Raw genomic sequence first — 17139 nt, 5'->3', positions numbered from 1 at the left:
TTACCAACAGGCCGAAGCTGGCTAAATGGGCAACTGCCACAAAAGCCCCTGGTTCTCTATACAGCAATTGGTTTTGGTATTCCAATTAATTGCAGATGTGTTAAAGAATGTGATCCACTAAAGTACAATAATAACTAAAAGCAGGTAATGCATGATTACCAAATATTTTAGCAATATCTTGTAGAGGGGCGGCATGTGTAAATCTACTTTAACCCTTGTGTGGTCCTCGGGTCAAATTTGACCCATTTTCAAAGATATGTATCAGAAATATGGGTTTCTTTTAACTAAATCGCCCAAAAATAGCATGGATGGTTCCATACACGACATACATGTAATTACGTTGCTCTGATCTTAATTATTAGCTAAAGTAATTCATAATTTATGTGGTTTTTAACTCAAAATTAGGCATATTTTAATATGAATGAGGTTTATTGACCATGAATTCCAAACAAAAGTGTAAAACTAGCGGCGATAAGTTGGACTGAAGTCGGCTTAGAAGATGTAACGCAGAATTGGAAAATGTATACCGTATTTTCCGCACTATAAGGCGCACTTAAAAGCCTTTAATTTTCTCAAAAAACGACAGTGCGCCTTATAATCCGGAGCGCCTTATATATATATATATATATATATATATATATATATATATATATATATATATATATATATATATATATATATATATATATATATATATATATATATGGATCAACCTCTCGGATCACTGCCCGTTAACGGGACACTTGCGTCGCTGTAACCTCGATAAAACTTCCACTCATTCGCGTTTTTATAACTTTAAAGCATTAAATATTCAAAATATACACGCCATGCCGCACCAATTGAAAGCTTAGCCTCTAATGATTAATTTAAGCCCACATACGAAGCATACGATGATTTATAGCAGTTACACAACTGTTACAAAGTGAACAATTTACAATAAAACAATTCAGCCATAATCTGCGCGAGTGTCGAGAGTGCATCCGTACCTGATTTCGTTGTCCTTTCAGCAACAAAGTGGTATTTTGGCCAAAACTTGATTTTCATAAATCCACAAGAGTCCAAGGAAATGTAATATCCGAGCTTTATATTCCAAAACGATCTGTTCGCCTCACAATGTTGAAGTTTCTGGCCGAATCACAACGGAAAAACGCGTTTTCCATTTCCGCACTTGTCATCTCCGCTAGCTTCTCTGCCCGGCTCGCTACATGATAGTCGATGTGGGCGTCATCGTATTCCCTAGCTTCCAAGCTTTCGATTGGTAGCTCATATGAGCCAATCCGTTCAGGTTTGCCTCTAATATGGCCAATGGAAGCGGACAAGCCGATGACAACATGTCAGGGACCACGTTGAGACGATCGCCATTTTCTCGGACCACTTAACGGAGTTGTCAGAACGCTTCATAAAGTTTGACTTTATCTGTTTTGTTGACGTTCCCTTTAGCACAGCTCCATCTAGTGGATGCATAACGCAACCCAAGTCAAACGTCTGACTGCAGTATCTTCTATTCTATGCGCCTTATAATCCGGTGCGCCCTATATATGAAAACAGTTCTAAAATAGGCCATTCATTGAAGGTGTGATTTATAGTGCGGAAAATACGGTACTTTATAAAACAGGCAAAACAGAAGACAACACAAGGGTTAGGACCTGAAGTATCTTTGTTTATAGTGTCAAACTCGAGGCCCGCGGGCCAAATCCGGCCCCTCGCAGATTATGATCCAGCCCGCATATCAATTTAGGTTAGGCCCACCTACTTTTTGTCACTTTTTCCGATGTTTTTGGGCGCTTCTTTTCTATGATGGCTGAGGAACTTTCTCCTGACTTCTTTAGGACTTTATGTCGACCAAACTGTGAGTGAGAAGACTACATGACACATGCAATAATACAGTCAAATATATTTGACTTTTTTCGATTAAATAAAAGCCTATCAATAACCTAAACATGTCTGGCCCTTGGTGTGAGCCTTATTTTCCAGTGTGGCCCTCTGGGAAGTTGAGTTTGACAGCTCTGGTTTATATTGTGCTCACATAAATAATTCAATTCAATGAACTGTATTTAATCAAATTACCCCAAATGAAAACAAATCGTAAAAAGTATAATTTCAGTGTAGGAGTAGTCTTTGAGTTGGATTTAATGGGAACTTGGAGGTAGCCACTCAGTACGGGCCCCGGGGCCCCCAAATAAATGACTCTGGTCTTATGGCGCTGACCCACTGCTAGTACCAGCTACCTAATGGGACACACACACACAGAACGTGGAAGGTGTGTGTTTCTGATTCTCAGCATGTGGCTGTTTGCCCGAAAACACATTTAGTTTCTAAAGAAGCTGGAGGCAGCAAAATACATTATATACAGACAGGCGTCCACAGGCAGCTCTGTGTTGCTGGAGACTAGGGTTGGGTACCGAAACTCGGTGCCGACGTAAACGGTAGTAACGAGACCGAATAAGAACGAAAGTTTCGGTGCCTCATTTCGGTGCTTGACTTTACACTACACCTGATAGCATGTAACGTTAGCCTACCTTTAGCTAGCAGCTGGATTAAACAGCGGTAAAATGCTGACAGCTAACGTTAAACAGTGTAAAGTGTGACTGTATTTCACTGTGGAGGACTTCAACAGCTGCCGTTGTCGCAATTCATAGATATACAGTAGTAGTACTAGTAGTAAGTACGTATGTTATATATGGTTGCGAAAACCTTACAGCAGCCGTACTCGAATTAAACAACACAGACGGTGCGTTCACTTGCAGCTGCCATTGTCGGAATTAAACAGCACAGATTCACTTAAAACAGCTAGCCTCGTGGTGCATTCACAGTAATTGTAAAATACCCTTTTCCCATCTGGGGTTCAACAGCAATTTACTGGTGAAATAAGTTATTGTTATTGTTATAGTTATTACATTATTATTAAATCTTTCATTTTGACCATGGCCTTAGCAATAAACATCAGTAATAAAGTCACTGACTGTTGTTTACTACCCTTATTTTTTTTCTTCTTCTTTTTTTTTTTTAACTTTATTGAAAAGTACCGGTTCAGGCACCGTTTAGGCACCGGCACCCGTTTTTAAAAGTATCGATTTAGCACCGAAACAAAAAAAAACGATACCCAACCCTACTGGAGACGCTGCACCCATCCATATGATGCACACTGAACACATAATCTGGGTGATATATGAATGCAAGATGATTGCAGAAGTGAAGAAAGAAAGAAATGTCGGAGCACGCTGCATGAAAAGTGACTCAGACTCAGTATAGCCTAATTGTACACTCGATACACTTGATTTAATGAAAGTATGCTAGATTAATTACTGTGTATGTCATTAGCAATGACCAATGTTATGTAAAAAAGATACACAAAATAATATATTTCAACCATTAGTTTTAATCAGGCTTTGCCACAAAGGTAAAATGTGCATAGTGACATGACTACAGTGGCCTTTCTTTGGTCTTGCTCATCCAACATTGTCTGGTGGAATGGAGACAGAGGCTCCACTGTACAGTTTTCTAAGAGAAGTCTTTCTGCTGACACCAGAATGTGCTTCACATAAAGCATATCAGCTTTGTCATTGCATGAAAAAGTCCCAACCATTTGTCTTCTTAAAATACTGGCAAATTCAGCACCATATTCACATAAAGTATATCAGCTTTGTCATTGCATGACAAAGTCCCAACCATTTGTCTTCTTAAAATACTGGCAAATTCAGCACCATATTCACATAAAGCATATCAGCTTTGTCATTGCATGACAAAGTCCCAACCATTTGTCTTCTTAAAATACTGGCAAATTCAGCACCATATTCACATGTCCATGGCATATGAAGCTGTTTGCTCTGTTGAAATGGCCTCATAACCCAGACTTCAATTGTCCTATTTTTAAGCTTTCCCAGTAATCCATTAAAACTCACTGTAATTCCCCTCCACACCAGTGTGTGCGCTGTGCGCGCCCTGCTGGTTGATCTGCCCCTCTTTGTCTCTCTCCATCACTCTGCCCCGCCCCCTACCCTACCCGAGAGTTAGAGCAAAAACTTCAGAAATATGGGAATATTTCAGGCCAACTGGTAAAAGAGTTATCTGTACACTCTGTCAAACTTCACTTGGAAACACACAGGAGTTGTTCAAGACGTTTGGAGCTTTTTTTATCACCTCCGGGGCTCCAAAGATGCGCTCACAGAAAAGAAGAAGACAACGTAAGTATATGATTATTAATGAAACGGCGAGCTAGTCTGTACTGTTTATTCTTGATCGTACAATGACTGTATTTGGATGTTAAACAGGCTACTTAGACTTGGCAGTAATGTTTTAAGTTTAAACGCGAGCAGCACAGAGCTGTGTGCCTGGCTGCTTTCAGCGCCATTCATTACAGAGCTGAGCGGGTGAGTTGCTTTATAAAAGTGTATTTTTCTTGTCCCATAATTTACAGGAATTCAGTACGCTGTCTTCACAACTCGGAGACAAATTGTAGCTAGGCGCTACGAACCGGGGCAAGGGTAAGATTTAAAGAATGAATGAATTGAATGAATTGCATTCATTTTTCTGTATAAGGACATACAGTACAGGCCAAAAGTTTGGACACACCTTCTCATTCAATGCGTTTCCTTTTTATTTTCATGACTATTTACATTGTAGATTCTCACTGAAGGCATCAAAACTATGAATGAACACATATGGAATTATGTACTTAACAAAAAAGTGTGAAATAACTGAAAACATGTCTTATATTTTAGATTCTTCAAAGTAGCCACCCTTTGCTTTTTTTTATTAATAAAGGAAATAATTCCACTAATGAACCCTGACAAAGCACACCTGTGAAGGTAAAACCATTTCAGGTGACTACCTCATGAAGCTCATTGAGAGAACACCAAGGGTTTGCAGAGTTATCAAAAAAAGCAAAGGGTGGCTACTTTGAGGAATCTAAAATATAAGACATGTTTTCAGTTATTTCACAAGTACATAATTCCATATGTGTTCATTCATAGTTTTGATGACTTCAGTGAGAATTAACAAGCAAAAGAATAAAAAAAAAAAAAAAAAAAAGGGGGTCACCCTTTGGCCCTGGTACTATAAATACGTTTATAGATACCGATCTTAACCATAGTGGTTTTTTTAACAGACTAACCTCTCCTCATAACGAGGCCGTGACCTATATTTGCTCGGAGCTATGTCTGCAGGTCCAGATTTACATGACGCTGATAATGACGCCATTGTGTGTAAGTAATTTTTACTTTTTCATCTTTCCTTGTTTAATTTTACTGTGACTTATGTTTTTTTTTTTTATTCATACCACTCTCCTTTAATTGTTTTCCAGCTGCCTGTAAGAACTTCAGCTAGAAACAACCAGATGTGGCATCGCGGGCAGAAGCTGTGAAGAGTTCAGCTCGGAGTCGGCCGAGAAGAAAAGAGAGTAAGATTAGATCCGTTTTTGGTTAATGTGAATATTTTTCAGGTGCATTCATAGACTACGTTTACATGCAGCCAATAACCCGGTCGCGCACGGCCATGTAAACACCGGCAAAAACCTGAATATGCTCATATTCCGGTTTTTAAAAACCCGAATATGCTACCTGGGTTACCCCTTTTCTAACCCAAAATTTTGGTCATGTAAACGCGTATCAGCATATCCATCACAAGGAACATTGATTTGTGTTCTGCGCATGTTCTATTCGCAAGGAGTCTCTGTCTTTTGAGTAGAGGAACTTCTTGTATGCGCCAGAAAAACATAGTTATAATAATAATTATATACTATAATAATATAGTATAATATATATGTATATGTATATGTATGTATATATGTGTGTCAATGCAGAAAACCTGCAAGCAGTATACCAGAAGTAAACAGGAAGTAGAAGTAAACGTTATACACTGTCTATGAGGTAAACATGGCGAGACGCAGCACAGCACCACACTTTTGGAGCGAGGAGGAAACCAATTTCTTTATTAGTGTGGTGAAAACCATGAATATAATGTCTTTATCAGTGTGGTGAAAACCATGAATATAATGGCTTTTGTTAGTGTGGTGAAAACCATGAATATAATGTCTTTATTAGTGTGGTGAAAACCATGAATATAATGTCTTTATTAGTGTGGTGAAAACCATGAATATAATGTCTTTATTAGTGTGGTGAAAACCATGAATATAATGGCTTTTGTTAGTGTGGTGAAAACCATGAATATAATGTCTTTATTAGTGTGGTGAAAACCATGAATATAATGGCTTTTGTTAGTGTGGTGAAAACCATGAATATAATGTCTTTATCAGTGTGGTGAAAACCATGAATATAATGTCTTCATTAGTGTGGTGAAAACCATGAATATAATGGCTTTATTAGTGTGGTGAAAACCATGAATATAATGTCTTTATTAGTGTGGTGAAAACCATGAATATAATGGCTTTTATTAGTGTGGTGAAAACCATGAATATAATGTCTTTATCAGTGTGGTGAAAACCATGAATATAATGTCTTCATTAGTGTGGTGAAAACCATGAATATAATGGCTTTATTAGTGTGGTGAAAACCAGAATATAATGTCTTTATTAGTGTGGGAAAACCATGAATATAATGTCTTTATTAGTGTGGTGATAAACCATGAATATAATGTCTTTATTAGTGTGGTGAAAACCATGAATATAATGTCTTCATTAGTGTGGTGAAAACCATGAATATAATGTCTTCATTAGTGTGGTGAAAACCATGAATATAATGTCTTTATTAGTGTGGTGAAAACCATGAATATAATGTCTTCATTAGTGTGGTGAAAACCATGAATATAATGTCTTCATTAGTGTGGTGAAAACCATGAATATAATGTCTTCATTAGTGTGGTGAAAACCATGAATATAATGTCTTTATTAGTGTGGTGAAAACCATGAATATAATGGCTTTTGTTAGTGTGGTGAAAACCATGAATATAATGTCTTTATTAGTGTGGTGAAAACCATGAATATAATGGCTTTTATTAGTGTGGTGAAAACCATGAATATAATGTCTTCATTAGTGTGGTGAAAACCATGAATATAATGGCTTTATTAGTGTGGTGAAAACCATGAATATAATGTCTTTATTAGTGTGGTGAAAACCATGAATATAATGTCTTTATTAGTGTGGTGAAAACCATGAATATAATGTCTTTATTAGTGTGGTGAAAACCATGAATATAATGTCTTTTATTAGTGTGGTGAAAACCATGAATATAATGTCTTTTGTTAGTGTGGTGATAAACCATGAATATAATGTCTTTTATTAGTGTGGTGAAAACCATGAATATAATGTCTTTATTAGTGTGGTGAAAACCATGAATATAATGTCTTTATTAGTGTGGTGAAAACCATGAATATAATGTCTTTATTAGTGTGGTGAAAACCATGAATATAATGTCTTTATTAGTGTGGTGAAAACCATGAATATAATGTCTTTATTAGTGTGGTGAAAACCATGAATATAATGTCTTTTATTAGTGTGGTGAAAACCATGAATATAATGTCTTTTGTTAGTGTGGTGATAAACCATGAATATATAGTCTTTTATTAGTGTGGTGAAAACCATGAATATAATGTCTTTATTAGTGTGGTGAAAACCATGAATATAATGTCTTTATTAGTGTGGTGAAAACCATGAATATAATGTCTTTATTAGTGTGGTGAAAACCATGAATATAATGTCTTTATTAGTGTGGTGAAAACCATGAATATAATGTCTTTATTAGTGTGGTGAAAACCATGAATATAATGTCTTTTATTAGTGTGGTGAAAACCATGAATATAATGTCTTTATTAGTGTGGTGAAAACTATGAATATAATGTCTTTTATTGACGGCAGAAAGTACCGAGATAGGGAGATTTATAAGAAGGGGACCGAGGAGTTATTACGTCTTAAGGTTGTCCGTATAGGCTACGTCCAGACGCTAACCGTGCTTCGCCGTTTATTTCGGGATATCGCCGATTGATTACAAATGCCATGTATACAGGAGTAACTCTCTCTGCTCACGCATGTAAACGGGTTATTCTGAATGTTTCAGAAACCCGAATAGTGACCTTAACCCGACCATAACCCGAAAATTGACAGCTTGTAAACGTAGTCAGTGATGTGTTGTGTCCATAAGCAGTGCATTGTGCGGTACTGATTGTCTTTATTGATTGATTTTACAGCTGCTGGAAGCGAGACAGAGTGTGCTGGCTGCGGCTGAGGTGGACATTTGGAAGTGCGCCACCACAGACCCACAGGACAACGCACCACAGACGTCTGCTAAATGGACCGAATTCAGACCGAATGCTGCCGGTTACCTTCAGCTCCGAGCCGGCCGCGGGTTAGGGGTGGACGGTGCTGCTTCTCGTGAGCGTGGGATATTTGTTGTGTGTCGCCTATGCTTTGTACTCAGTTTTTTTCTGATTGCGTTTGTGTTTTGTGTCAATAAAGCTCTATCTTTGAATAAACAGCACGTTCCTGGCAAATCATTTTTCTTAGGATAACCATGACATGAATATACAACATGGCATATATGAAATAAATATATATATAATACATAAATAAATATAAATATATATATAAATATAATTTTATTATTATAATAATGGCCCAGGGTGACCAATAGCCTAACCCATGACAGACCTGCCAACCAATCATCCAATCCTGAGAGAGGAAATTCCAGCCAGGCCAGACGTTCTCTGGCCAGGCGCCTATTCATATTCTAATTAGCTCCATTAGCACCTCCGCGGGAGCTCTCCACATACGTCATGGTTCGTTTCCGACAATATGTGGCACAGCCTGTAAAATTGTCGATAACTGCCGAAAATTAGGGGGATTTCCGGGCGTTCGCGGGGACGAAAATCCCACTTTCCATGCCGTGGCAGATTCCGAAAACCAATCCAGTGTGGCAGGGTTTTACATTTTTATGATGTAAATTGAGGGAGCAAAAGCAGTATCGGCTCCAAGTATCGGCTCAAGAAAATCGGCAGCCGTTATCGGTCATCGGCTAAGACTGATGGGAAAAAAAAATCCATATGGGTCGATCCCTAGTTTGTTCAGGACCCCCCAGTCTGTCGCTAGCAACGATGACGCAGTGATTAGTGACGATTCCCTCCGACCAATCGGGAGTCAGCAGGTTTTCACGTCACCTTTTGGTATCGCCTCAGCCCGCCTGGAACCTGGACGGAGGTGGTACTAAATAAAGTACCTGTTGGCAGGTACCAGGGACTATTTATCAGAATGGAAAACCAAAAAATGCGAGTAGAGTCGAGGCGAGTCAAGCACGTACCAGGAAATGGAAAAACGGCATTAGTTTAGTATCAAAGTGGAAAATAGTTTTTGGCCCATCAAGTAAGTTAATACAAACTAATACAATACAAAACATGAATTAGTAAATAAAATAATAATAATTGGGTTTCTAAACATTAGCAAACCAACTGCCTGAGGGTTAGGGTTAGGGTTAACATTAAGTTACAATATAAACGGGCCTGACTCAGTTTACAAACTGATTTCCAGCAGGTTCCTGTTTTTCAGAAACATAAAACATTAGACACAACTTACAGTACATTAAGGACAGAAACATTTCTACAAGACATCTGCACGGACTAGACAGATACAGACAGCTAAAACAACAATACAGTTTCGGGCACATAAGGACAAAAACATTTCGTACAGGACATTAGCGTGGACTAGACTGACACAGACAGCTGAAAACAACAATATAGACAGTGCAAACCAGACTTGGACAATACATAAACAGTGTGTGCCCAACAAGTAAGTTAATACAAACTAATACAATACAAATAAGGAATTAGTCAAAATAATAATAATTGGGTTTCTAAACATTAGCAAACCAACTGCCTGAGGAGTGAATTACTTAAAGGGATACACCACCGTTTGTTGAAGTAGTTCTTATCACGGTCTACCCTGGCTGTAGATAGGTGGGCCAACGCACCTATCTACAGCTAGAGGAGACCCCACCTATCTACAGCTAGAGGAGACCCCACCTATCTACAGCTAGAGGAGACCCCACCTATCTACAGCTAGAGGAGACCCCACCTATCTACAGCTAGAGGAGACCCCCACCTATCTACAGCTAGAGGAGACCCCACCTATCTACAGCTAGAGGAGACCCCACCTATCTACAGCTAGAGGAGACCCCACCTATCTACAGCTAGAGGAGACCCCACCTATCTACAGCTAGGGGAGACCCCACCTATCTACAGCTAGAGGAGACCCCACCTATCTACAGCTAGAGGAGACCCCACCTATCTACAGCTAGAGGTGACCCCACCTATCTACAGCTAGGGGAGACCCCACCTATCTACAGCTAGGGGGAGACCGTGATAAGCCCTATTTCAACAAATGGTTGCATATCCCTTTAATAAAGATGTCCCTTGTTGCCAAAGGTACCTGTAAAGTTTAAAAAATCTGCACTTTGACTTTCTGCTGGGTAGTAAAATCCAATCTCAATGTTGCCTTTGCAGGTTGTTTTTTTGGGATCCCGCTTACTGGGCTGTGTTTCGTCGACATCCTCTCCTCTGCATCAGTCCTGGATCAATGGTGTCTCTCAGCAGCAGAACGCTGAGTTTGGAGAATGATGTGTTCAGGGACAGCAGCAGCAGCAGCCTGTTCTCCCTCGGCCTGGGGGACGGAGCCGGCAGTCCGGCCTCCTGCGACAGCCCCGATGCCGGGGAGCTGCGGGCTATGCACAGCTCCAGCCTCGGAGAGGAGGAAGATGAGGAGGATGACGAAGACGAAGACGAGAGGGGCAGTCTGCATATCTTTCTTGGAGCAGAGGGAGAAGAGGAACCTGCGAGTCAGGAGCCCAAGTTGCCAGACTTCCCTTTCCATCCCTCTTCTCCGTTCTCGCCAACCCTGGAGGACATAGAGGAGTTCCTGAGGGAAAAGATGGAACTGGTCAAAGAGGGGCTGCTGGCCCCGAAAGAAGAGGCCTTCCCTCTACCCTGCAGCGACTCTCCATCCTCCACTGCACCCCTGGCTGCTTCCTCAGAGACTTGCAGCGACCAAGGGATTAGTGCCTCGCGTTGCCCTTTAAGCCCAAACACCCCTAAGAACGAGCAAAACAGCCCCGGCCCAGCTGACCGATCCCCTTCTGCTCACGTTAACCCCTCACCTTCCAGCTTGACCCCGCCGGTGCTGCTGCGCCCTCCGCTGGTTCTCCAGCTCCAGCCCGTGCCTCTGGCCCAGCCTCCGACTCCAGCGGGCTCTCCTCCAGGCACCCAAAGTGGCATTTGGCTCACTCATGTGGTCATGGGGCTCCAGGGTGCAACAGGACAGAATCTCACTCTGCTGGCCCCGCAGGTGCCCTCCACCGCTACCACCTTGTTATCGCTAAACAGCGGAGATACCAAGTCAGCTGACCAGAAGTATGTGAAGATCGCCCCTCTGCCCATCACTATGAGGACTCTAGAAATCACGGGCGTGTCTGGGCTCGGAGGCCCGGGCAGTGGCCTCTTGAAGGCCATGGCCCCCAGGGTGACCAGGCTGCTGCCCACAGAGAGGGTCCATAAGTGCTCCCACCCAGGCTGCGGGAAGATGTACACCAAAAGCAGCCATCTGAAAGCTCACTTCCGCCGGCATACTGGAGAGAAACCCTACACATGTAGCTGGCCTGACTGTGGCTGGAGGTATGTGGCATGATGTGTACTGTACCAGGTTTAACAGTAAATACTTAGTTTAAGATCAAGACTTAGTTTAAGATCAAGATCAAAGGAATACACCACGTTTTGAGGTGATTTTCCCACTGGTTGGTGCAAGACGCTAGTCTGGCTATCACCAGACAGATTGAGCTCGGTCTGGGGAGTCAGCTCTGTATTTTCTACTGCACTACACAAAGTGGCACTACTCTATCGTCATCATGTTAAACCCGCTAGGTGGATAAGCCAGTTTGTGATTGGTCCCCGCAAAATTGTAACGGAAGCAGGATAGATAAATGTACAGGTTTCCAGCCTGAGCTGCAGGGAGAAATCAAACCCCCGGCAGATCGGGTTGGGGTTTACCTAGCAAGAGGCTGCATTGGAAGGGCAGGGTGCTTCCGGTACTAGTTAGAAGCTGAAACACGATCCAGGAAGTTCAGTTGGAGTATCAGATCTGTGAGTGAAGGGTTATTAGACACAAAACACTGCACAACTATATATAATACATATAATATCAAGATAAGATAGTACTTTATTGTCTGTTACACAAGGGTTACAGAAAATTGTCTTTAACCCAAGGCTCCAGTCACAAAGAGACATTCACACAAGACATAAAAAAAACAAGACATATAAAAACAAGACATGGGGGTGTTAAGGTATCAGCTGACTGTGGTAAAAAACTGTGCCTTCCTGGATAATGTTGCATTGTTTTGCACCAAAAGTTGAGACATGTTAAACTTTTTTTTTTTCCAGACAAGCCTGCGTTGTTTTCATTTCATTTATTTATAAGGTCACCGCACATTAATCAACATTTCTGTAAATGTGCCAGTGTTTGCCAGCTGGTTGATTTTTCAACTGTAGTCCCTTTGGCCAGATGTTTGGAAACTAGAGCAACAGGAAACAGCGAGATATTAATACAGTAACACATCAACAGAACCCACATTCAGTTCATGTAGCCATGCAAGCAACAAGACACGGCCAAGCAGCACCGATTATAGCCATGTTCTTGAAACATGCAGAGCAGCAATAAGCAATGAGACAAAACTAATTAAATACAGCACTTATGGTGGAGATATTGATAGAGTATTAAAAGTCCCAGTACAAGTTAATAAGATGGTTAAATAGTAAAAGTACAAGTGAGTCTTCCAGTGCCCTGTACTGGCGGTCTCATTTTTTTCTTTTTGACTCAGCGCTAATGTTCTCTTTACTTAATAATAATAATATAATAATAATAATAATAATGATGATGATGATAATGTAATCCTACAAGGGGAAATTACAATGTTTTCACTCTGTTGTTATTACACACAGGCCTGAATTACACACACATGCTCAGTACCACTACATGCACTAATGGATGGATATGTATATTTATTTTTTATATATACACAGTATAAAATATATATATAAATAAATCCAGAAACGCGTAACAAAACAGATTTCCCTAACATTAGTTATTTATGAGTCCTCACTAAAATATGATAACGCAGTTTAAAAATAAACTTGTTTGTTTTATCGTCACAACAGAACATCAAAATATATTCAAGTTCTGATCAATAAAATGTATAAAAATACAAACTTAAGATATGAAACTTAAAGTCCTTTGTGTCGCCAACAGGGGCGCTGTAGAGCTCTGCAACGCCAACACTCAGAACATGGTTGAAGGGGGTTTCGTCTGTTTTTATTTTATTTTTTAAATATTAATTTATCTGCCATTATAAATGCCGATACCGATAGTTTGGAAAATGCCTAATATCGGCCCACCGATATATCGGTCAGGCTCTAATTTACGTTAAATCCTACTGAATGCTACTATCACTCAACGAAGTCTGAAATCTCCATCATTCACTATTCTCAACATAAGAATGACCCAATAATGTATAGTATAGATTTCAGGCCCTTATCAATCCTCACTAGGGTTGCAAAGGGGCGAAAGGGAAAATCTTCGGAAACTTTCCATGGAAAGTTTAGCTAGGGAATTTTGGAAATATTACAATTTTGATTTACTATGGTTAGTGGGCTGTACAATTAACACACATCGGTTAATAATAGCAATGGGTTAAGTATGTTGGCCAGTATGTAGTAGCCTCTGCTGATTACTGCGTGCATGTCATTGACGAATATAGGGAGGACATTCAACTCAAGTTGCATTAAATCAGATTGTTTTAACCAAGATTATGCTGCAAGATGTTTTTTTTCCAACTACATTTAAGTTCCCTCTTATAGACTAACAGTATTATAACAAATATCCAGTTTATTCCCATTAATTCCCATTTATTCCCGTTAATTCCCATGGAAAGTTTCCAACTTTGGAAATTCCTGGAATTTTGCAACCCTACTCCTCACAGGTGTAGTGTCTGACTTACAGCTGCAAAGATTAATTGAGCAATTAGATAGTTAACTATTAAATTAATCGGCAGCTATGGACTTTTTTCACAGCAGACATGTTGACTGGTCATAGTAGCAAAAGCACTGCTGAGATTGATAACCTTAACGATGGCTCAGTTCCATCAAGTGTCCCAGTAAGATATTTCAGTGAGTCAGCATGTACAATACCAGGGTCTCTCCTAAGTGGAATACAACCATCAGTAATGGTTTAATACCAGGACCTCTCCTAAGTGGAATGCAGCCATCAGTAATGGTTTTGAATACACCTGTGCTTTTCCTACTATGACATGTCAACGTGTCTGCCGTGAAAAAGGTCTATTTTGATAATCAAGTAATCGGTTTGAGTGATATTTTTAATGAAAAAAGGAATAATTCTCTGATTCCAGCTCCTAAAAGTAAATCTTTTCTAGTTTCTTCACTCCTCTGTGGTGAAAAATGTTTCCCAACAATATAGATAAGAAGCTGGAATCAAAACATTTTACTCACCGATTAATCGATTATCAAAATAGTTGGCGATTCATTTAAAGGTGCCCTGCTACACGAAACCGTTTTTACTGGTATTTTTTGAAATATATCAGGTCCATATGTGTTTAAGTTATGTTGTGTATGTGATAATGAACTGCTACCTCCTCTGTCAGCTCTAGCCACTGAACAGAAATAAGCAGAGAAATCAGACCAATCACAACAGCTGGTCAGTCTGACATCATGTTCCCTGAGCTCATTACTATTCATGAGCTCGCCCAGTTGGGCTGGGTAAAGGATGCTGACAGCCAGGCTCTCATTGGCTAGCCAGTCAGATTCAAACAGCTTAGCTTGTTGAATATTAATGAGAACTGGCAGAAATCGAGCCGAGTCTTCCTGCAGGCTTTGTATACCGCGCTAGAATGACTTGAAACAAGGTAACCACGGTTACAGAGTCCATGGTAGACCTTCAGACATCACCACAAAGTCATGAAATACGTGCGGCAGGGCACCTTTAAGGGTTGACGACCAATCGAATCCAACGTGTTTGGGCTCGTGGCCTTCATCCGGGTCACCATCAGTCGATAAATGAGCCGGTGTATCTCTCTTTCTTATGTGTCCCCCCCCCGTCTGCTCTTGTGTCGCCAGGTTCTCCCGATCCGACGAACTGTCCCGTCACCGCCGCTCGCACTCCGGCATCAAGCCCTACGAGTGCTCGCTGTGCGAGAAGAAGTTCGCCCGCAGCGATCACTTATCCAAACACACGAAGGTCCACCGCAGCTCCAGGCCCAGCAGGATCATCAAAGCCACTGTGTGACACCTTCAGCTGGCCTAAACCACGCCCTGCCCCAGTCTGGCCTGGCCTGGCCTGGCCTGGCCTGGCCTGGCCTGGCCTGGCCTGGCCTGGCTTTGGGGTCTCCCTCAGGACTTTTGGTGCTTCACAAGCAGAACTTTCAGAAGAATCGAGAGTGCTGGCTGCTGTTTTTCCCCCCCTCCCTATTTTCCTTCCTTTCTCTCCTCTTGTGCTGTTGTCTCTCCACGTTCCTTCCGTTGTCGTACCGAGCAGCCACCTCAGGGAAGTCGTACAGAGGCCCCTCTCGCAGCCACCGCTGGCGCTGCTGTGCCCGAGCCACCAAGGTGCTGTTGGAAGCAGGGTGGTAAACCAGCAATAGGAGTGTCTGTGATTCTGTGATCCCCTTCCTACTTTTGTGATTGCTCTTCTTCTTATTTCAAAGCCAAACTTCAGGGTCCACAGTGGATAGAGCTTCCCGTTTTTTGTACGTTGTTAAAGTGAAAATTTAACGTCGCGTTTATTTCACGTGTTCTTATCGTATGGACGTGGACGTTCGCGTGGCGTGGCAGCCGTCCCTGTATAGTGAAATTATGACTAAAGCAGAAGGAGCTCCTCTAAATACTTTTAAGAGTTACAGTTCGCTCTGAATTTAGGGTGCTCCGATCGACCGACCTCCGATCCTTATCGGCCGATGTTTGTTCTGGATAGTTTGATCGGTGGTCTCTATAAAGGCTGATCGGAAGAGCCAATCAGATGACGCAAAACAGGCGAGACACAATATTAACGGTGGTTAGGACAGACCACCATAGAGATTCGGCATGTCGCCTGGTTCTCTGCAATAATACACGGTGAAAATGATCTGTTAATTGTCATATTGACAATCATATCAGCAGCATTACACCTTCACTACCGTTCCAATGTCTATATCTGTGAAATATGTCACAGACAAAATATAAATACTTTTAACTCTTATTTTTAATTCCAATTAAAAGCCCTCTAGCGTTTCTGTGGACAGAATCCCCTTCATTGGTTAACACAAGGCTTTTATTGGGAAATATTTGCAGGACCTTGTTGTGGGAAGTGCACACGCTTCCTAACCTTTTTCTGTCTAAAATAAATATAAAATATATAAATTACATTAATAGTGAAATGAAATGAAACATTCTGTTATTGATGGCCATAATCAAAGGCAAACGTAATGTAGAAAGCGAGGCCTGGCAGTCTGTGTGGACAGCGCAGTACCAGACTGATGTCATGAAAATGAATTGGTACGCCATCATTGGCGCGTTATCAAGACGCCTAATCGCTTTTTAGCGTGTTTATCCACGCCGTTTGGCCTCCATTGACTTACATTACCTTGCGATTGCGTGTGAATTGAACCCTTGCATTCTTCTTGCGATAACACACCAAGTGGCATGTATGTTTACCTCCGCTGTATACAGCGTAGACGTACACGCAGATAGCTCAAAATGTGTCCAGATAACACGCCACTCGGCTTAAGAAAGTGGGCGTGTATGTTTATGCGAAGTCATGATGTCATGTCGGCGGTACGGCGAGGTAGCTGCACAGGGAGGGGTAGGCCATGTGACCGTAAGAGTGGAATATAAGTTGCACATATTGCGTGTCAATATATAAACAGTTGTCAATTCATGACACTTTCTCAACTCTTAATTTTAATACTTAATATACAGTACAGGCCAAAAGTTTGGACACACTTTCTCATTCGATTTGTTTTCTTTATTTTCATGACTATTTACATTGTAGATTCTCACTGAAGGCATCAAAACTATGAATGAACACATATGGAATTATGTACTTAACAAAAAAGTGTGAAATAACTGAAAACATGTCTTATATTTTAGATTCTTCAAAGTAGCCA

General features: G+C 40.9%; 1 protein-coding gene across 1 annotated transcript; it reads left to right on the top strand.

Moving 5' to 3' along the window:
• Window positions 1-4417: 4417 nt before the first annotated feature.
• Window positions 4418-17030, top strand: si:ch211-117k10.3 (Krueppel-like factor 15). The gene is made up of 3 exons (XM_039798906.1): window positions 4418-4484; window positions 10445-11608; window positions 15116-17030. Exons 2-3 carry the CDS (start codon window positions 10518-10520, stop codon window positions 15282-15284), a joined length of 1260 nt encoding a protein of 419 aa, XP_039654840.1. The 5' UTR covers window positions 4418-4484; window positions 10445-10517; the 3' UTR covers window positions 15285-17030.
• The last annotated feature ends 109 nt before the right edge of the window (window positions 17031-17139 follow it).

This window comes from Perca fluviatilis, chromosome 4 (genome assembly GCF_010015445.1).
Source record: "Perca fluviatilis chromosome 4, GENO_Pfluv_1.0, whole genome shotgun sequence".
Taxonomy (NCBI): domain Eukaryota; kingdom Metazoa; phylum Chordata; class Actinopteri; order Perciformes; family Percidae; genus Perca; species Perca fluviatilis.
This window is presented reverse-complemented; position numbering and strand designations above follow the sequence as displayed.

Bases quoted from the DNA above. Each gene is read 5' to 3' on its own strand.
- si:ch211-117k10.3 (XM_039798906.1), top strand. From the start codon at position 10,518: ATGGTGTCTCTCAGCAGCAGAACGCTGAGTTTGGAGAATGATGTGTTC. The intron at 11,609-15,115 runs GTATGTGGCATG...TTGTGTCGCCAG, and splicing joins TGGCCTGACTGTGGCTGGAG to GTTCTCCCGATCCGACGAAC.